Source organism: Plasmopara halstedii (genome assembly GCF_900000015.1).
Source record: "Plasmopara halstedii genome assembly, contig: Scaffold_287, whole genome shotgun sequence".
NCBI lineage: Eukaryota > Oomycota > Peronosporomycetes > Peronosporales > Peronosporaceae > Plasmopara > Plasmopara halstedii.
The window spans coordinates 389,817-411,164 of NW_020187208.1; the positions used below are offsets into that span (position 1 = coordinate 389,817).

The 21,348-nt window shown below is 41.4% G+C and overlaps 5 protein-coding genes across 5 annotated transcripts; 2 read left to right on the forward strand and 3 right to left on the reverse strand.

The window, feature by feature from the left end:
* Positions 1 to 140: 140 nt before the first annotated feature.
* On the reverse strand, positions 141 to 1,046 carry PHALS_04969 (1-family small gtpase; the record flags this gene model as incomplete). Its single annotated transcript, XM_024722694.1, has 6 exons — positions 141 to 231; positions 289 to 451; positions 516 to 624; positions 690 to 745; positions 810 to 894; positions 954 to 1,046. The coding sequence occupies 6 exons, from the start codon at positions 1,044 to 1,046 to the stop codon at positions 141 to 143; spliced, it is 597 nt and encodes a 198-aa protein (XP_024573744.1).
* Positions 1,047 to 1,171: 125 nt separating this feature from the next.
* On the forward strand, positions 1,172 to 1,616 carry PHALS_04970 (ubiquitin-like protein nedd8; the record flags this gene model as incomplete). The annotated part of the gene is made up of 4 exons (XM_024722695.1): positions 1,172 to 1,189; positions 1,269 to 1,316; positions 1,384 to 1,466; positions 1,532 to 1,616. The coding sequence occupies 4 exons, from the start codon at positions 1,172 to 1,174 to the stop codon at positions 1,614 to 1,616; spliced, it is 234 nt and encodes a 77-aa protein (XP_024573745.1).
* A 114-nt stretch (positions 1,617 to 1,730) lies between these two features.
* PHALS_04971 (ubiquitin carboxyl-terminal) lies at positions 1,731 to 2,701 on the reverse strand (the record flags this gene model as incomplete). The annotated part of the gene is made up of 2 exons (XM_024722696.1): positions 1,731 to 2,611; positions 2,671 to 2,701. The coding sequence occupies 2 exons, from the start codon at positions 2,699 to 2,701 to the stop codon at positions 1,731 to 1,733; spliced, it is 912 nt and encodes a 303-aa protein (XP_024573746.1).
* Positions 2,702 to 11,466: 8,765 nt separating this feature from the next.
* Positions 11,467 to 16,689, reverse strand: PHALS_04972 (atp-binding cassette superfamily; the record flags this gene model as incomplete). Its single annotated transcript, XM_024722697.1, has 1 exon — positions 11,467 to 16,689. The coding sequence occupies one exon, from the start codon at positions 16,687 to 16,689 to the stop codon at positions 11,467 to 11,469; it is 5,223 nt and encodes a 1,740-aa protein (XP_024573747.1).
* Positions 16,690 to 17,549: 860 nt separating this feature from the next.
* Positions 17,550 to 18,812, forward strand: PHALS_04973 (uncharacterized protein; the record flags this gene model as incomplete). The annotated part of the gene is made up of 1 exon (XM_024722698.1): positions 17,550 to 18,812. One exon carries the CDS (start codon positions 17,550 to 17,552, stop codon positions 18,810 to 18,812), a length of 1,263 nt encoding a protein of 420 aa, XP_024573748.1.
* Between the last annotated feature and the right edge of the window lie 2,536 nt (positions 18,813 to 21,348).

The following is a 21,348-nucleotide window of genomic DNA, read 5'->3' on the forward strand; positions in this document are numbered from 1 at the left end:
TCCAAGCAATGGTAATGAGAGTTGATGCTTAAAGCGAATGATCAGCTGGTTGTGGTCTAAGTTTATGAGATCGAATATTTGAACATACAAAGACGTCAATAGAACATATTGATAAGCTCTACATTACAATAGTGTATCGTTCATGCGCTGCCTACTGCCATCTTCTCATAATATCGTTCGCTAGCCATCACAGCATCCACCAGCCAGTCTATCGCGCCTTCAATGCCCTCCCTGTCAAAGACATTAGTTGAGCAATGAATGATAATGGTATAAAAATTCTCAGTGTACCTTGTTAATGCACAGATGGGATAACTCGCGACTGCGCCTTGATGTCCTTCTACTTCCAACCACTTGACAATATTTTTAACTGGTTGTGCATTCTCCAAATCCATCTTGTTTGCCAGCACTACTAGTGGAATTCCTGATAACTCGGGATTCGCCAGCATTGCGTCTAAAAGACAATAATGTCAAACACGAGAGAATCACTTCATCGCATCACTTTATCCACCACGTACGCAATGTCACTTTTGCTTCTTGAAATCGTCTTTCATTAGCAGAATCAATCACAAACACAACACCGTGACTTTCACTGTAGTATTTGTTCCAAATGGCACGAAGACGTTCCTTTTAATACAATCACGACCATATTAATATTCAATATTTTGGCACCAATCACTTGCCATCCATACTTGTCCTCCAAGATCCCAGAAAATGACCCTCGATCGTTTAATATTAACCCGAGCAACTGCACAGAGGGTACGACGTTAGATGCGATACCACTAATCCATCAGTTTATCTAAGCCACCTACTGTTAAGCCCCACAGTCGGCGGAATCTTCTCCAATGGGATGCCTGGCTTCTTTCCAAATATGCCTTTAAGCTGCTCAAGTAGCGTCTATAACAACAGTAAATTCAACCTTTATTCGACCAAAAGATAGCGACACACTTACCTACCGTTTTGCCTGCATCGTCTAGTCCCACGATAAGCAAATGGAGCTCTGCCTTGCTAAATAAATAGTTCCATAGCCCCCAAAACAGCGAGAACATGACTGCGGCGTTTGAGGTAATTATAATGATGAATAAATTTACGCAACATTAAAGTAACATCGAGATACAATACATAAATCACAAATCCTAGTCACAGAAGCGTAGACACTTGTTCTCGACAAGCCATGCAGATCCAGATAAAGGTGCGTCGCCAATATATTTGCGAAATAGTAAGTGTGCTCGTCATTCTAAACAACATACTGGTTGAATACATCGTTATAGACACTTACGGGCCGCAAGCAAACGTTTAACTTTGAACCAGACAACACGGTACACTCTTTCTAATTTCAAGTTGACATGTTGATAGAAATAACGTACACATTCTTGCGTTTTGTAGATTTTGCACGTCAAGCAGGCTTTACAAGAAAAGGAAGGAATACAAGTAGATCAGATTCGTCTTATTTACAGCGGCAAACAACTGTACGTGATGCTGGAGAATTGATTTAAAGAAGGCGAAAAAATTGACGTGGACTATTGTGGAGCAGTGCAGACGACAAGACCCTACAGGACTATACTGTGGCTGCAGGTGGCACAATTCACATGGTACTGCAATTGCGTGGTGGGTGCTAGGGGAGGAACGACATTTAGAACGTGGGCCATAGCGAGAGTATTCAGAAACTAATTAACAAATGAACCTCTCAATGACAAATAGTCAATTTTTAGCAATAGCTTGTCTTGATAGTTTCACTGTGCATTCGTAAGCTGTTGTTTGATCAGTGGCTCTAGTTGTTTTTTCATTGCTAACGACTTAAGCAGCTGAATGATTAAAGGCGTATAATTGTGCTTGCGGCGCGTATTCTCCTGTGCCCATTTTTCTCGTTTGTGTTGCTCAGCAGCAAGATCTATTTGAATTTGTGCCACTTCTTGTTCGCTTCCACCAGCTTCAATCAGAGCCTGAAGCTGTTCTTCGTAAATCTGTATCCGATTTTTGACGAGCGCTAGTAAATTAAAGCGAATTTCCGTTGCCGAATACCTTTCGATTCTCCTTTGAATCACAGGACATGCCACCTTTAGCCAAGAGTCACGAAATTCAGGATTTGGTACCTCGCCAAGACAAACAGGTCCTTCTTTAAGTCCATCAAGCTCATACACTTTGCCATTTACAGGCACGAAGGCTACAAAATGATACACATCGTCGTCCTCCGTCGCATTTCGACTCTCTACAACAAACTGTTCAGCTCGAGCGAAGGAATTATGGGTTAGCCGTATCCTGTCACTGTTTGAGATGGCTAAACCCTTAAGATCTGGTGGAAAGTCGCTTGTAAAGGCTTTAAATTCAGATAATGTTTCACCCAGCTCTACGTCTTCAGCATTTAGTAGGATAGACAAAATGGCTTGTGTGGCACAAGCATTGCTGATTACTTGCTTAGCAAAGAAGATTCCGTCTTCTTGACTCGCAATGGCAGAATTGTTGGCATCGTTTGCGTGGTTCGAGTCGTATTTGAAAAGAAACACGAGTCCGTAGACTGGCGACAAATCGGCAAACTGTTGCTCGTCCAATGTGTAAAGCTCTTCGACCTGCACGCCTTTGACACCAATTTCTTCGATCAAGGCATTAAATACGCCTTTAATGGATAAACATGATTAGTTGTGGAGACTGGAGGCATCGTACAGAGGGGCGTACCTGGGTCAGACTCGATAGTACACCACGACATAGTTCTTAGATACAGGCTTTACGACTTCGGCATTTTATTATTCATATTATCAAATTTCACAGGGAGCCATAGAAATGAACAAAACACCCAACCGATAAGAATTGCGCTTATTTTGCCTATTTGATACGCTTCGCAGAGCTTCAATTGAATCGCTCGAGCATAGCCGCCTAAGAAAGGCGCAGATAGCTGCTGCTCTGGAAGAAGTTGCTCTGCATTTTCACTAGAATGTGCGCGTGATTTAGTCACAAAATAGGACTGCCTAGTAGATCACCTGAGCTCATCGTTCATCTTTTCAGTGATCGATTTGATAACAAGGTCAACTTGGTCAGATATGGAGGGTGTTGCTTGTTGCAAGTTTCTTAGACCGAATGACGACGTCAACATGTCGCTCGGTCATCGTGTTTTATACAACAGAACTGACTTGTCAGGCAAGTAGGTTTGCACAACATCCGGCAAATTCTTCTGGCTCAACTCTGAAATTTGAGAGCTTTGACATGGTGGAGCGCTTTTTGGTCCAAAATTTATATTCTTATGGCCTGACTGAGAAGTCGTAACTCATGAACCAATTGAAAGTATGAACATTACGTGCCATGCACTTCTCTCTTGGTGAAGCTTTGGTGAGGAATCTTGGCTCACAGACACTTATACCTTCCGGGTGCTGCTCGATGATATTATAGATGATATTGTCAACTATTTCGGATCCATTATTGGTCGGCACCGAGGCTATTGAGGCGTCAAGCCAACGCGCTTCTGCTTTCTAGAAGAGCTGATTGAGACGAGAGTGAGCGACCGTACGTCTCCATCTCCATAGCGTATCTATGAGAATATGAGAATTAGCGGCCGCCGCGGTCTCTAGAGTAAGCCTTGCTGCGACTGATGTTCACAGATATGAGTTGTAAATACTAGGAAATAAGTTTTAGTAGACGAAGAATATATATTGTATCATTCTTTGATCCCGCGAAAACGAAGTGGAGTGACAGAGTGCACCGATCTCCAAGGCAACGGTTTCTGTAAGCCGCGAGGAGAATTCGCATGCTCGTGTGTCAGTAAGAGTGATCCGTCTTTGTCAGGGTGTGATAGCACCGCTGTGTCAGCAAAATCGAGTGACGTGCCAACCGTGAGAAGCAGTGAAGGTCCGCGTCTCAGGGTTATTTTTTCGTAAGCAGTGTTAATAGAGTAATCCCAACGAATATTGGCTTTGCAATATAGAAAAAATTTGGGACGGAGAATGACATCAAGACGGTGAGATCTACTTCAAGCGCCGGAGAAAGTGCTGAGCTCATCATTTGTCATGATGAGCTCGTCATCAAGTACAATTGCAGGAGTGAGGCAATTATCTTCACATAATTTGCGAATTCTACATATACTTTTGTAGAAGGACACCCTTGAGGAAGTGATGGTAGATATTTGACGTATGTGCTTTCATTCCGGAGAGTGCGATAACATTCAACCTAGTCTCAGAGACAATAATTCGAAACATCAATTTCATTACCAGGGAACAGTTTAAAGTCATTATGACTCCCAGGCTCGACCTGACTATGATCGTATATATCTCAAAAATAGGTTTGCACGTATGCACGACGCGATCCAGATAGCTGATTCATTAGGCGATTGAACGTCGCTGGTGCGTTCGACAGCAGTAGGGTACTTCCAGAACAACTTGCTCGGTGAATTGCTACAAATAAAGAATATCACTCACTCTCACAGGGCGATGATGCTTCTCATCGATCAGACCAAGATTAGGCAGATAAGTGCAACCAATCATATTGTTCGGCAGTATCTCAGCCTTCATGCTCAAAATGTTACCTCTTTCAGCGTATCCTATTCACCACTTGCCGTTAGCCCAACTGACTCTCTATCGGCACCGACTGAGAAACACGCTCGCACCAGATTTGCCGCTTGATTTTGCGAGAGAAAGGAGTGTAAACAGCGCTCAGGAATACATCTGAATAATATGTTTTTCGACACAGACAACATGATCTTTGGCGCCGATAAAAGTCTCTATCTCGGGGCATTCATTTGACAGCATAGTCCGCGGCGTATCAATGATGTTTTAGATTGACCTGTGCTTTTGTCCTAGAAGAGCTATAAGAAATAGTCTGGCCTCGCCTAACTGCAGTACGAAATCCGCTGACATTGAATAGCTCATCACTGTCTAGTCAGAGCCGAATGTCAGAAGGTGTGAGGTGTGCGGTAGGATAAGTCATCTTTGAAGCTGTGAGAGAAATCTTGATATGTGCCTTTTTTGCTCTGTCGAATCAGAGCCGAACATTTTTCATCGCCTATGCTGCTTCATCTTTTGCCGCAGGCTGCACACGTTGCGCTGATGTCAATAAAATAATCGCGTCCTTGCGTATGGAACTCTCTAGCTGAAAACTGCTGAGAAAAGCTACCCCAAGGAGACTCTTTATGAAGATTACCCTTGTCAAGTTCAGGGTACGCCTAATATGCTATAAGTAACTTGTGAGCTATACACATCATGCATCGTTACGCACGGCAACATCGTCACCAATCGAAAAAGGAAAAAAATATATTTGGTTCTGTGACAGCTATATCATGAGTCCTTACATGCGAATGGGCAGGTTTTCATGTGCGCAGATGAACGACATGTCAACGATTTAAACTCTCGTCGCATGTACTGACGCCTTTGGCTAGTATGCTAGTCCTCAAAGAATAATGTCTGTCCAGTAGCATGATCTTTACATTTATATCCTGTAGAAGCCACGTGCGGCAATACCACATCACGGATTTTGTGCGCTGTTTGTGCGGTGACTCAATGCGCTCTGGTCATCAATCAGTGAGATCACGGCCAAAACAAAGTTGTTCGTCATCATGACATACCGGTGGTATTTCTATCAGATCGAGATTCGCACACTGCAGCGAAAATTTGGCGCTTTTTATACGGTGCTTGTCACTTGATTGGGCTAGTATACTATGACCATCCACATAATGATGATCAAACATAACACCTCCATCGCATAATAAAGAATAGCGTTTAAAACATTTGAGCGAGGAGACCGCAAGGTTAAAGTGGAATGCTCCGACGCCATCATTGCGTTCAATAACGCAGCACACGTCGTCAAATTTGACTTTTGATAAGAGATTGACTGACCCCGCATCCTCTTGACATCATTACTTAGTGGCACTTGTGTTAGCGGGAATGGCTGCCAATATGATTTTGGATGCTGATATATCACTTTGTAGTAGAATCAATGCTTTCAGCTCGACGAAATCAAGCGTCATGCGCCAAGTACGACACTATTGCAAGATGTGCAAAAGCAATATGCGGATCGCACACACCGACGCAAAAAAAAAATCTTTTAGAGGGTCAAACAATTGCGATCAACGTTCGTAAGCAGCCCACACCTGCAGTGTCTGCAGTCTATAAATTTCAGTTGCTACCTCACCATCGCAGAACTCTACGGTCGAAGCTAGAAAAGGATTAAGCGACACTATTAACATTGTAAAAAATGCAAACACATCATTTGATCTACGCGGGCTTGCTTAATACAAAACCTCGATCCCGCTCGTAGAAGTTACTCGTACGAGCGCAAATGTATATGACGCTTTGCTGAAAATTAAGCAACGTATCAGCCTTTCTTGTAGATGACCTAACTTCTGCACCGATGTAGCGATATGGTTCTAGTCCGCTTGGAATACACCGTTATATCGGGTGTCTGAGGGAGCGCACAGAATACTGACTAATGTCAGTCTTTAGCCGTCTTGAAGAAAGTCCAACCACCGGCATTCAGAGCTCGGAAAGAACAGTCACAGGAAGTCCTCTCTCCGTTGGTGCTGCTCGATAAACAAGAGGGAATTCGTAGAACGGGTAGTAAGCTTACGGATTCACTAGGGGGCACAAGTATCTGGTGAAGTCCCACTCGAAAAATTCTCACTTTGGCAAAATTATACTTGCGCCGTTGTCGCTCATGAACCGGCACCCCCTAGCGCCTTTGTCTCCTAGGAAGACAAGGCAGGGCTGCTCGACGCACATTCTACTATCGACTGGAGCCCATCTTTGATCCCAGATTGACACTTCATCGGTAACTGCTACAGCTGCTATGTGGTGATGAGCGGTGCTATTTGCAGCAAGACCTGAAAGTGATGGGTTCCCTCGGTACCCCAAAACGTCACACAATAATCTAGGTATCCATCTTCTCACTTTTACTAGCTTGTAACGCTATGAGTCGAGTGTTGCGATGTGTCTTCTCACCTGATACGTAATTCAAAAATAATACCCTTTGGCACTCTCGTCAAAGGTCACTTCATACACTTAGTGCTCATTGGGGAGGTTAAAGTGACTCTCCGAGTCCTGACACAATCCCTCCGTTCTGTCGATAAACCTTTCACCTCAGAGGAGGTGCTTGCCTCCAATTTGCACGAGTTAAGATCTTCGTATCTTTTTCCTACGGTGGTGATTTTGTGATACACTAAACAAAAGCAGAAAAATTCAGAACCTAAAATAGATTTTCGGCAAGCCAAAAAAGTGCCGGACCTGACTAAAAAGTCTAGCTTGCTTGACTACATCGTGACTATCGTCTCAGACCATTCGAAACTGCTCGTCGCGCAGATACGAGAAATCGTCAGCCACCTCACCTTGTATAGCTTCAAGGCCGTCCCTTTTGTTTTTCAGAAATCAAGCTATTTGACGTGATAGATTGAAAATGACTCTCGACGCAAAGATCGTAAGAGAAAGCAATAAAGAAGGCAATGAGCGAAATGTGCGTAATGGGGGCTCGTCAAACCTTACTTTTGAGCAATAGGTTTAAGGACAATTTATAGTCCGCTTTTTAGTGGGAAAGGGTGTTACCGAGTACGTGCCCAACTTAAACGTCTGTACAGTAAACGATTGTAAAATACTACGGAATGAACCTTAGTGGAGTTGTTAATATACAGAAAGACAAAACATCGATACTGATGAAGATGATTAAACTTCGGCAGAAATAGGTCTGTACACAATAGTATATATTTAGTGTAACCCCGAAACAATACTATCAAATAGCAAAACCTATATACTAAAGAGGCTTTATTCGGATTTCTTTTAGTAAAGTCTGCAAGAACTAACCTTCGTGCGTTTGACACCGCAGAACTTTGAAACAGATTTTACTCTGTGCAAGGTGCATGGCAACTTCGTTGTAAAGAAGGTCAAATTTGACAACGTTGTTTCGACTTAGACCAATTGGAGAGGTCACGAGATAATGAGATTCCAGCAAATCATCTGTCAAAATAAGGTAAAGCTTTTTGAAGTGTATTTTGATATCTTACAGAATTTTAATGAGTGGGGGCATTTTTGATCCAGCACCACGGTTGTGCTTTGACTGGCATCCTCAACCACGCGAGTATTGATTTTGTCCAGCTACCGGTCTATAGCTGATTTACTTCGAAGATGTCAAGCAAATTAAGATCAGAATCTGGTAAAATATTCCGTTCAACCGTGAATATTGATCCAAAGGAATAGCCACAGAAAATTTATGCTGGCAAAAAATGTTAAGGAACAGCCTTGTCCGTAACTTTACCGCCGACAACAGCGGATAACCATTTGTACAAGCGGCAAAAATACCACGATACTGGTAATTTGGACACGTCTTTTTGAAAATCGAAGGACATTTAACTGATGGACAGTCATGAGTTTGCTGGCATTGACAAGCTAGCAGATGGTGCTGACCCATGCGACGGAAATACAATCCGTCAATACTTTTCACGCGTTTGCACATTTGACTTCCCGATTATTCAGGCTAAGCCATCATTACATCACAATCACCCTGCAGTATGCAGTCCCCTCCCTCGGTGTCCAATTAAAGGGGTTGTGCAATGTACTGTACTGAAGGTCCTCGTCAAGAGTTACCACCACACGATGCGTGTCAAATGGACCAGTTCTGTGATACAGCAAGACTTCTTGTGATGAAAAAAAGCGGTGCAGACCTATAACTGCGCGTTTCGAGAAAGGCACATCTGAGCCCTCAAACTCCTTGCTTTTCAGCGTTTCCAGTAATCTAGCATATTGTGCGTCAGATAAGTACCCATACAATGTACTTATCCCCTCGTCGATTGGCGACGTCATTGTTGTTATGTGCGACAGTCCATAGACAGTGGGACGTGAAGATACGCCCACCATCGGAGAAATACCCGACAAGAAGCATCATCATCATATCTGTAAGAGATTTGTGGCGATGTCACTTTGCGTAACCAAGATTGACTTGTATATAATGAATGGCATAAAGCTAAGCAGGTGCACCCTCAACTTGAGACAAGCATGTTCCATGGCAAGTAGCTTCTTGTCGTGAACAGGCTAGTATTTCTTTCCCGCTATTAGTTGGACTGACTCAAATACAACTACAACTGATGCCCATCGTCATTTGCTAGGAGTGAAACCTAGACAATGAAAAAGACCAAAATGTCACAGAGGACATAAAATGACCGATCTGGAGCTAACAGTAACAGAATCGGATGGTTCGAACAAGACATTCATTTACAGCTTCTTCTCCACGCTCCGGCACCATTTGACTTCTTCGTAAAAAGATTAGCGATGGCTCAAGCTATATTGGTTGGATTGCACTGTACTTAGTTCAGCTTAATCAATCCCTTAAAAAAAACACTGACTGATCTACTATTGCATTTAATGTTTAGTCGCCAACGACTTAGCCCTTCGGGGTTGAGTCCTGACGAAGAAACCCAGAAAAGATATATTGTCGGCGCCAGAAATATACTTGTCTATTTTGCATTACGGCTAATTTAGTGCATAAACTCTAGCACAGTTCCCCAGCGTTCAATATATATTCCACGCTAAACCCACGTGCTCTGTACGGCTATGTACGAATATATTGTCGAAATTATCCGAACATAGCCACGATACGGCCTATACAGCTGCAACGTCAGACGGTGGAAAGTCGTCGGGATAAAAGACAGTCTTTGACGCATAACTAGCTTTCCCAGATTACCCCCCCCTAGGGGTATTCTCTGCAGTGAGAGAGAGTTTGCTGTCTCTCGTGTGCAGATGGTAATACCCATCAACCAGGTCAAACGCACTGAACTCAGCGCAACCGACAGTACCGTCCTGCAGCACGTTTTTTCTCAAAACAGGAGTTAATGCTATTATGGCGACCGCATTAGCTGATTGCGATTTTAACTTGCCACTAGCCTTTTCGACAAAAAAATTTATAGCCGAGTTGACGATTAAATATATATTACCTATATTGTTTCGTACTCCACATCAAAGAAAGCGTCTATGAAGCCAGGTTTATGCGAAAGGTCTCATTATGGAGTCAACCATGGCGGATGATATGCGCGGCTTTTTATCAAACATCGACTGTATCGATTCGGTTCACTTGTCGTCTTGCAATTCCTTACAGAAGTTTCTTTATATAGCCCTAAAAAATATGATCCACTGCGGGGAGCCTTACAACACCTTCACGATTTGAGAATGATCCTCACCAAGAGTTCATGAACCTTCGCCGCGCCACACGATGAGCGCGTCGTACGGTAGTCCTAACATTGCATCATGTCAATGTCTATCAAATTCAGGACATGGTCCCTTCACGTACGAATGACAGCCGCCCATCTTCACAAACCTTAGCACAAGAGAACACGACTCTCAGTCGCATTAATCGTGTTCACCAACTCTAGCATAAGAAACTTCACCATACAGCTGCAAAGGTACAACCGAGGTTACATCCGGGGGCCAAGATGTGATGCAACTTACTCCAGCCTTCGCAAAGATAAATCCCGGAGACCTTGATAACAAATTTATATAGTCTATCTCATTTAAAACGGCTCATTGCTGCTTCTGCTTTCCGGTCTTAGCTCAATGCACATTTAGCAACAACAATGATCTCACTGGACAATTTAATCAATCTAATTTTCGGCACCGAATCCCTTCGTAGTTTTGACACAATAGCTTTAGGATTCTTTGATAGATGAATTTTTGACTCATCAAAGCTTTTTAAAAAGCGCGACAGAACCTTCAGTCCATACATAGGAAGTGGCGCTAGAGCTAGAGTAACATCGCATCGTGAATTCCGGTCCGGGACGAGAAACCGTTTGATGCTGCAATAGCAATTGAAGTCACAAAAAGTCAATACAGCTTTCGACGCTTGCATGGGTGTCTTCATAGCAGACGAACGGGTATTTATCCCTAAACGGCACCTTTATAATGGTTTTTTTCAGTTGTCTTCTACTTTAGAGAGCTGCGCGCTGTACGGAATAGCCGAATGTATCAGGATTGTCCAGGAATTTAAAGCCCAAAGGATGGATACTAGCAGCCAACAACCCTGGGCTGTGAGCACTTCTGCTCTTAGAGTGCGTCGCACCTTTCAGGGCTGGGCCAGGTGATTTCGGTATAGAGTATGTCCAATTTCTAGAGATAATCTAGGAGGAGGCATATATAGTTACTGACTATCAAGCTTTATAGGCGTACATCACTTGTGGCAGGTTGATACGCAGCACAGTATATAAAGAGCATGAGAGAGCCACAACCTCCCCTGCTTAACCGTCTATTATGGGTGATTTGCAGATAGATTAAAGACAAAGAATACATTATGTTGACTATTTCAACTAAGTCTGATAAACACTACAATAGCTGATATGCAAATGAGTAGAGCTTCAATTCCTTTAGAGATCAGTACGTCCTTATTAAGTCTCTTCACACTAGAGTTTGTGGCAATCTACGTGACGTTGTATACCACACCCGCACACTCTAAGTACATCATCTAGTTGATTAAAGACTGATGTGGTTATACCTTAAATAATGTGTGTTCACTTATATTACACTATATCTCTTCTTTATCTTGCTGAGCTGCCATATTATTAAAAATATGTTCCAATGCAGTTTCACTCACACTATACTCATCAACATACAAACTTGATCGAGTTTGTTCTAACGCCCGAAAAACTGCAGCTGGACGTACAACTTCATTACTATCAACTTGATATTTTGGCACTTGAAATCGAAAATGTTTTCCTTGTTGTTCAGCAAGAATCGTACCTGGAAATTTGTGTTCAAAAAATGCACATAATTGTTCTCCACACGTTTCCAAGACCCACCACAAAACAAACGTCTGGATCGAGATCGCACCTTTAGTGTCCAATAGATTCCCGAGTATCCATCCTGTACCCTCTTGATTAAGTATACGTACCCCACGATCGGAATAACCTAATGCAGTACACAAAGGTCGAATAGAATCTATCGTCACCATCTGATTCCGTTCTGATTCGACCAATAAATGCACATCATTATATACTTTCTTCACTTCCTCAGATTCTGAGTTCAAAGTACAAAGTGTAACCTCAACCGTGTACCCGTATCCAAATTTTTGTTTTAAATATTCGACACTTCCTAAACATTTCAATCGTCCAGTTACTAAAATTCCTACACGTGAACACAAAGCTTCACATTCTTCCATACTATGCGTCGTAAGTACAACACAAGCACTTTCATCTCGTTCGGATGAAGTGAGTTGTGTAATCAGATTCCACATTTTACGTCGAGAAAACGGATCGACACCAGTTGTTGGTTCATCAAGAAAAACAATCCGAGGACATCCAAGTAATGCAATAGCCGTCGAGACTTTACGTTTATTTCCACCACTAAGTTTATGTGTCAATGTTGTACGATATATTGTTAACTCAAGCTCTTGAATCTTTTCATCAATTACAAGTTTTACAAAAGGTTCGGAAATTCCTTTCAAACGAGCATAAAATTCAAGTTCTTCTTCAACTGTTAAAAGATCATGAAGTGCATCAAATTGTGGACAAAAGCCAATCCTTTGACGAATTGTCTTCATTTTCGATGCGAGATTTAATCCATCAAGTGTCACAAATCCATTAGTTGGTGCTAATTGACCAGTTAAAATAGCTAAAGTTGTTGATTTTCCAGCTCCATTCACTCCCAAATATCCAAAACATTCTCTTTTTCGAATCGAAAGACTTAAATTATCAATTGCAATCTTTGAACAAGGTTTTCCTGCATATTCATGTCGAAGATTACGAATAAAAACAAGATCATTTGAAGTTTGATCTTCACATTCCACACGTTGTCGTTCAACTTGCACATCATCATCTTCTTCATCTTCTGACTCCATTGTAACACTACAATGATCCAATCTATTCATTTGTGTCTTCCACTTTAAAGAACGTGTTTCAATCACAAAGACAAGAATTGACAAGACAATAGCTTGAATAATTTTATACAATAATGGTGCTCCTGCAATCTCCAAGTCAAAAGGTTTTCGAACACAACATGATGGTTCAATGCGATCCCAACATTCAGTACATGGAGAATTTCCAAGACCTGAAAAGAGCCCAAAAAATGAGACAAAATCCGATGACTCCGAATTTTCCGCCCCAAAAAGAGCTTTGCGACTAACTTTTCGTGTGGCAAGTTCAAATAGACCATTATTTAGCGTATACCCTGGAAAGAGCATAAAGATCCATCGAAGATAATTTCGATCTAATGAAGAGATGGTGAAAGTATTGGAAAGTCGAAAATCGACGATTCGACAGAGAAAAGAAAACATACTGAGCAAAGCACCAGTTCCAAGTGAGAAAACAAGTAATGCTGTTTGTGCGATAGCATGATTTACATAACGTCGTGCAAAAAGGTAAGCAAGAGGAAGAATGACCCAAATATGGGTCACAAGAAGTGCACAAATGGCCAAAATATCATCATGAGTTGCATTTTCACCTCCATTTGGAGTAATAGTAAAAGGGACAATAATTGCAGCCATAACAATAGGAATGATGGTCAGTGTAAAATCATGTGTCCAATTAGCAACCCAATAAGCTGAAACATTTGCTCCACTAATTAATTGCAAACTTTTGGCATTTTGATTTGGGTCTTTTTCACGTACAATATATGCCACAATTGCTGATGGGATAAATGCAAATGCAAGTAATACCAAAAGGGCTTTAAGATACCCATTTAAAATCACTTGAAGTTTGGCATCATCTTTATCCATGCAAATCGTATTAAAACACATGGCTGTGTTGCATGTGTTGCATGGATACCAAGGTGAAACAAAATTTGTACCATCACAACATGTACGCATGTCACATTGTACGACTCCAAGAGTACAGTACGCAAACCCACGTGACATCGTACATGTTTGAACATTAAAGTTCGGATCAATTAAAGAAGTTAAGTTTGTTGATGCATTACATTGACTTTGTTCTCTTGTACTTGGTAGATTTGAAGCATAATTCGGTATGAAATGAGCGACTTGAATTTCAGGTAAAGATGCTAAGAGAAGGAGAAAAATGGAAGGAATACCAACAGCAAAGAAAATTGTCTTGAGATCTCGTTTCGCAATGAGAAATCGTTTGATAATTTGTGCTCGATAATGTGTCCAGAAAGAAATATCATTGAGAATGAAACGATTGATTGGAGTAAAAGTTCTTTCGGATTTTAATGATTGAACAGTATGATCCATTGATTCATTTGCAATGCGAAGAAAAACTTCTTCTAATGTTGTGACGGAGATTCCATATTGTTGTATACCAAGCTGCTGCATTTGATGATCAAGATGATTTAACATGAATGGAAAGATCTTGGATGAGATCGTTGGAAGTTGAAAAACTACTTCAGAACCAGCATGACTTAAACATTTGATATCTTGAATATACTTTTGAAGAAATCCTTCCATTACTTTGTCATTATACGAACCATCTAATATTTTGATTAAAGTTAAATTATATCCAGCTCCAAAACGAGTTTTTAAAAATAAAGAAGAACCCATACAACGTAAATGACCATGAGATAAAATAGCAATACGATCACCAAGAAGATCTGCTTCATCCATAAAATGAGTTGTTAAAACAATCACCCGATCTTCTCGATTTTGTTGTAATAATTTCCATGTAAAACGACGCGAGTATGGATCCATTCCAGATGTTGGTTCATCAAGAAACACAAGTTTATTCTCTCCAAGAAATGCTAATCCAACACTAACTTTTCGTTTCTGTCCCCCTGATAATGTTTTAATCAAAACATGTCGAATATCCATCAACCCAATCTCCTGAATCATTTTATCAATACAAACTTGTAACTTATCAAATGAAAGATATTTCATTCTTCCAAAGAATTGAAAATGTTCTTCAACGGTCAAATCTGAATACAAAATATCATATTGAGGACAAATTCCAATCATCCGACGAAGTTTTTCAAATTCATGTTTGATCGAACATCCATACAAAAACGCATCACCACTTGTAGGTTCAATTAATCCTGTCAGCATGGAAAGAATTGTTGTCTTTCCTGCTCCATTATGTCCTAAAAGTGCTGTAATCTGTCCATGATACATTTTCATATTAAGATTTGCAACTGCAATGCGTTCATTTTGATGATCAAGTTGAAAAACTTTACGTAAGTTTCGAAGTTCAAGACATGATCCATTTTGTTCTTGGATTGTTAAACCAGCATGTACGGACTCCAGATGTGTACGTACATTTTCTTGGTGATCACTCATTTCAACATCTGTGAATTCTGTGTACGCACATCCTGTTTGTGGGGACAATGTTGCACTTGTGTCACATGTTAACCGGACAGCTTTTTGACGAAACCAGTAGGATGGGGAAAATAGAAATTGCCACGGTTTTGAAACACCATATTCTTGTGGTACCACTTGTTCAAAATAATATCCAAGTGTTATTAAAATGAGGGAATCACCAAGTAAAAAAAGGGTCATATGAAAGGCACTGGGAACAGTGATGGGATTTTCGATAAGACCCACGGAATATGCAAAATTCGAACCCAATTGTGCACGACGAAGCATTTCGTCCACGGCTAATGCAAATGCAGTGGGTGGTGACAACGCTGCAACATATCGAAATGTATTCGTGTTAGTTGATTGGACAGAAAGAAAAGGAAAAAAGAGAATCAGCCAAAGAAGAACTGAAGCAATGGCAGCTGAGCGCGATTTATGAAAAAATGGGGCAATACAATACCCAAATGCTGTGATTGCAATACTAAGTGCCCAAAATAAAAACACTAAAGTGGCATATTCGGTTCGTGAAAAGACATTACCATATTTCAGTACAGCTGCAATGGCAAATGATAAGGGAGTGGCAAACATTGCAGTTGTAAGAATCCATGAAATGAGTAATGTCGTATCCGAAAGACCCATAATTTTCATCATTTGACGCATTCGAGTCTCTTTTTCAACAACCATTGTAGTAGTTGTTGTTGACACAAATTTAATATAACTGATAAGAAAAAAAAGACCCAAAACCGACTGCCCACCAGAATAAAACGACAACATAGAAGACGATGGACCACCAATAGCTTCAAGACCCCAAATTGTAAGACGACTACAGACAAGTGTCGAATTACTCGAGAAATTGGCTGCTTCGGATGTTAACCAAGTGGATCGCCATGAGTCGGTAAAGGAATCGAGATTTGCTAATAGTAATAATGCTGTCGATAGAAATACTGGGAGAAAGAGCTCAAAAAAGAAACTCACGGGACGACGTCGACGTAATACGAGATTCTTCCAAATTAAATTTGTCACTTGAGTCCACGTTGACGTCACATTCACAAAAGTCTTTGTGTTTTGAATTCGAGAACGAGAGAATCCAATCATAGCAAGTAAAACGATAATCACAATTGTTGTGATTGTAATTAATGTGATTGTTGCACTCGAAAGTCCGCTCTTACATTCACTTTGATACGTAAAGACATCGTCAATCAAATCCTTACATACTTTAACATAACTTGACGATGTTGTACATGCTTGAAGTGCAATTGTAGCCGCACAACATGATGCAGAAGCGGCAGATGTCGGTTTTGTGCACATAATGCGGCAATTCCCGTCCGTGTTGAAGGTTCGACTAGTTGAAAGAGCATTTCGATAGTTTGTAGTAAAGTTTGAAGGTATGAGATCGAAAAGACCAGAGTTGGTGATGCAGAGACCATAAGCAAGATCGTTTGCTAAGATAGTTGGAACACAATCAGAAAGCGCCGTGAGGATTGCACTTTGGGTGTCGGAGGTATCAACCATTGCAGTAGTTTTTGATTGTGAGAAGTGGTGGCTGATTCGTCAAGTTTCTAGCTGCCAAGAGGCATTTCCGTTGAGATTCGATAGGGATATTGCATATGATATTATGACAGAAATACTGTGATAATTAGTAACTTAGCAGAGTTGATATTCACTATGATGAAACATAACATGCAACGAAATGCTATGGCACTACACTGTAGTCTATGACTAGAAATCAAGCAACACATGTGAATACTAATAGCAACAAATCGACTGCTGCAATGCTAGAAAGTACTTTAAATATTGGATTTTTCGTTGGAAGCATCCAGTTTCGGGGTGATCGAGTTCAACAAACTTGATGTCGTCAATACTGTAAAAATCGAAGTATTGCTGAAACGAAGGTTATTTATGAAGCATGGAAACGGTCTCGGCTACATTGTACATTGTACTCAGCCTGTAAGCAATCTTTTCGAATTTAGTATGATAGCAGATATCCACTTATGAAGTTTCATATTGATGTTACCGACAGTTCTGAAAAAATTGTGATTGTTATCAAGACTAGCAAATTTAATGCAACTACTTGGATTATAAGATTCGAGAAAAGAAAGTGAGCATAAAACCGCCTATTACATATACTCAAAACAAGTTCTTGTGACTTTATACTCTAAAGAAAATATCTTTTTTCAGTGTATCTGATCATGTAATCATATTTACGTCATATAATCCAATCATAGGATTTAATACTGAGCAGATGACGCATCCGATTCCACCCATGTGTCTTTTTTATCAATTCTAATATCTGATTTCAAGTCGTAGTGTATCGTACATCAACCTCCAATTAAGATTACGGTTATACACTTGTGATTACCGACTGTCTCCTCATGAAGTCATTGCGAACGTCTTTAGGCAGTAGTGACACGTGTATTGATCTATACGCAGAACGAATTATGATTCCTCGTATATCCTTATTGTCAGTAGTCACAGGACTTGGAATTATTCTTCTATTTATCCTGCGCTATCGACGTCGACGTACACGACAATCAGCTCAATTATTACGAGAAAAAGTCGTGCTTGAGACAACGGAAGACATATACACGACTCGAAAGCGATGGTTCTTTTGCTTTTTAACAATTGCAATGGTATGGATTAATATTTTTCTTTATTCTTTTAATTCGTCGATTGCAATGGGAGCGACATCAATGAGTAGAGCACAAGCACGACCTCGTACTGTCTTTAGTTTTACGACAACTCCCATTGGAATAAATGAAATACAACGGACAATTGATGCTTTAATTTATCAAGAAGGTGATGGATTTGATGTTGTTTATATCATTGTACCTCGTTTCTATCGAGAGAAGGAGGTTGAGATTCCATCGTGGTTATTACCTGACGTTTCAATGCTAAAACAACTTGAATCTTATGGTTTTATGTTTGCAACTAGTACAAGTCCATATCACGACAAGTTGCGACTTGTTGTGCTAGACACTGATTTTGGACCTTCAAGTAAAGTTTTAGGAACGCTATTAGTTGAGCAAGATCCAGATACGATTATTGTATACGGTGACGATGATCGGATATATCCTCCACAACTTTGTGAACGGGCACTTCATTATACACACAAGTATCCACATGATGTTATTGCAGTATTAGGTGGATGGATCTCGGCTGAAGATGGACTTTATTGTGGACGTAGTCTCGAAGTTGGGGTTAATAGTGTCTCGTTTGTTGGGGGAGCAGGAGGTGTAGCAGTTAAACGAAAGTTCTTTGGTTTAGATGAAGAGACTATTCCTGCGTTTCAAGTGATAAATATGAGCAAAGCGTGTTTTCTAGGTGATGATTACTACTTATCTCACTTATTAAGTCGCAATGGAATTCGTCGACGACTTGTGAGTGATAGCTGTTGGAATATTGAAGCCCTTACAGAGTCATTTTCGCATGGTGGACTCTCGTACGCTCCATCAGAACATCCAGGAGGTGCTAATGTCGAACATTATCAACAATGTATACGCGAATTAGGACGAGATCAAGATCTTTCACGAGATGGAGAATTTGGATCCTTCTGCATGTTTTTCGTTTCTCGAATATGGGGAGTGGTACGAGGTCTACGAAATTTGATATTTAATGGACATTTCGTATCGTGTTGATGCTCTAAAGGATGCGTGAGTACGATTAGTGGTAGACATAGGAGAACTAGATTCACTACGATCGTTGTAATACATTAAGCAACGACCTTAAATTTCTTACGAAATATTTGATTCCATGCTTGAAATCATTGCCACCTGTTGAATTCTACAACACATCAAAATTTCATTGTACTATGTGTGTGAGAAAGCAGCAAATGAGCAATCGGAAGAGAAACCTTTTACCAAGATATAGTCAAGTTGGTGCCGAAATCACCTTTACAATCACAAATATACTCCAAACTGAAGCCGAAGTATCGTCACTAGGCTTAGAAATTACAACGGATCTTTTCCTGGTTACATATACTTGTATCGACCTAAGGTATTCGGTTACCAAGGCATGAGAATCACAATGCAAAGGTAAGAGATGACTGCTTTTCTTGGTTGTAGTTTGCTTAATCAGCATACGCACATTGCTTAAACGTGTGGATAAAGCTTGTTCACCTGTATTTTTGCACTTAATTCTTTCAGTCGGTAAAAGTCCGAAAAGGTTTGCTACCTTCTAACACTATGCTTAAACTATAAATGTACTCAACAATCCGTAATCCTTGATCTTAACAATCAACATATCAACAAGTCAGTCGTCTCGTCAGGTAATCAATTGGCTACTTTTTGCGCTTGCACGCTACGATTTGCTTAATAGCGCTTGACCGTTCATGCACATTGTCATCGTTTTCTTGATCTTCAAGCCAAATTGAGCTTGAAACTCGTTTCGCGTGAGATCTGCTCCGATTCTGTCTTCACTGTGCTCAACATCTTCTCGCGGGCCGCATCCAAACAGAGGCTCGCCACGGAAACAAACAATAACGTCTTGATACGTGAAAATGACCAGCCGACGTCACGGCTACAGAGGCTCTGAGCGATAGGATACAGTCCGACAACCTATATTTCCTGGACGGGTACGTAAGAACCATATATACACGCGGTAAGCCTGATACGCGGTGCAAAGTCTGTCACGTACTCGTATTCACAAACTCTTTGAGAAAGAAAAGGTGGTGTCAACGCGGAACAAGCGTTCGTCCAGATGGGTTACCTGGGTGCTGGAAGTAAGGGATATCGAGCACGCCAAGTTCAATGGATCTCAGCTAAAATGGGAATGAAGAGACTTAACATTTTCGCTCTCGAGTAACCGATAAAAAGGCTCAGCTAGATGACAAATGGAGCGATTGAGTTCCGATCTGGATTCAAGATACTCATTCTAGGTATAACAAGCCTTGAATCGGCTGAAAGTTAGAGTGATAGGTGCCACGCACTGGTATTCTACCGAGGCCTTGGTAAGTCATAAACCCACTTTTGCCTGTATCTAATTTGGTGTGGTCCAAAAGCTGCAACAGTTGTTGTACATGGCGTGAAGTTGAACGAGATTGTCGGTCGATAGCATTGAGGTGATTTCCGGAAAGCGGAGGCGTTGGTGATTTGCGGTCGTTTGAATTTTCCTTGCTGAGATCAAAAACAGCTTTTAGCTAGTGTCTCCGTGCTTGCATCTGCTAAGAAAGAAATCGTCTGTTTGTTGCAATCTCCAGGAATTTCAAATGTTGGAGCGGATCAGAGTGGCTCAATGTGGAGATTTTCAGGACAAACAGACAATAATGAGCTGTGCGTAAGAGGGCCTAAGCCCGATGTTACAACCCCCCGAAATATTCAAGGCATGGTGTGCTGGTACGATTGAGTAAGAATGGCGAGCACGTGCCTAAAGTACAGAGCATCAAAGCCTCGGCGCGAATTGTGCTTTGGAGTGCATGGGTTGTACCAGAAGTTATGGGCTTTTAATCTCTACTACAGGTGAATATTCTTGTAGAGATGAATATATGACTTTAAGGATGCATGCAAGAAGATACAGGACGGTGGGATCATTGAGTTGGTACTGATAGTATCGTTGGACTCACGGATGAGCTTGTCATCGAGAACAGCTAAAAAACTGCGTGCCAGGCGAGAACTAGCTCTTCGCAAGGGCCTGATTGCAGCGGCTGCTTCGCACGAGAGCAGTGCTCAGTGGCTTACGTGCCACTTAACGTGCATCACGGGGACCTTGCCTCGATGTCTCGGCCCTACCATGTCACGCATGACATGCAGCGACTGCTTCGATACTCAAACAGCGCTCAGTGGTTTACGTGCAACTTCACGTGAATCACGGAGGCCTCGCCCTTGATGCCTCGGCCCTTGGCCGACCATGTCACGTATGACATGCAACGACTGCTCCGAAACTTGAGCAGCGCTCAGTGGGTTACGTGCCACTCCCCGATCACATCTCCTGTCCGATACACCATTGGTGTCTACCAACTCGGGCATTCCAGTGTCCGGCACGTTGACCGTTTCGGTCCAGTGCCCTCGCCAATAGCGCTTTTGTCTACTAGCAGAGGTGGGTTCATGACTCGCCAAAGCTCCACCAGAAGACGTGCGCGTAGCGCCCAAGGTCTTTGACCTTCAATCAATCCTTGGCTGATGGTGTTCCAACCATGCCATTCCTAGGATGAGGTCATACCTTGCATCCAAGTCTAAG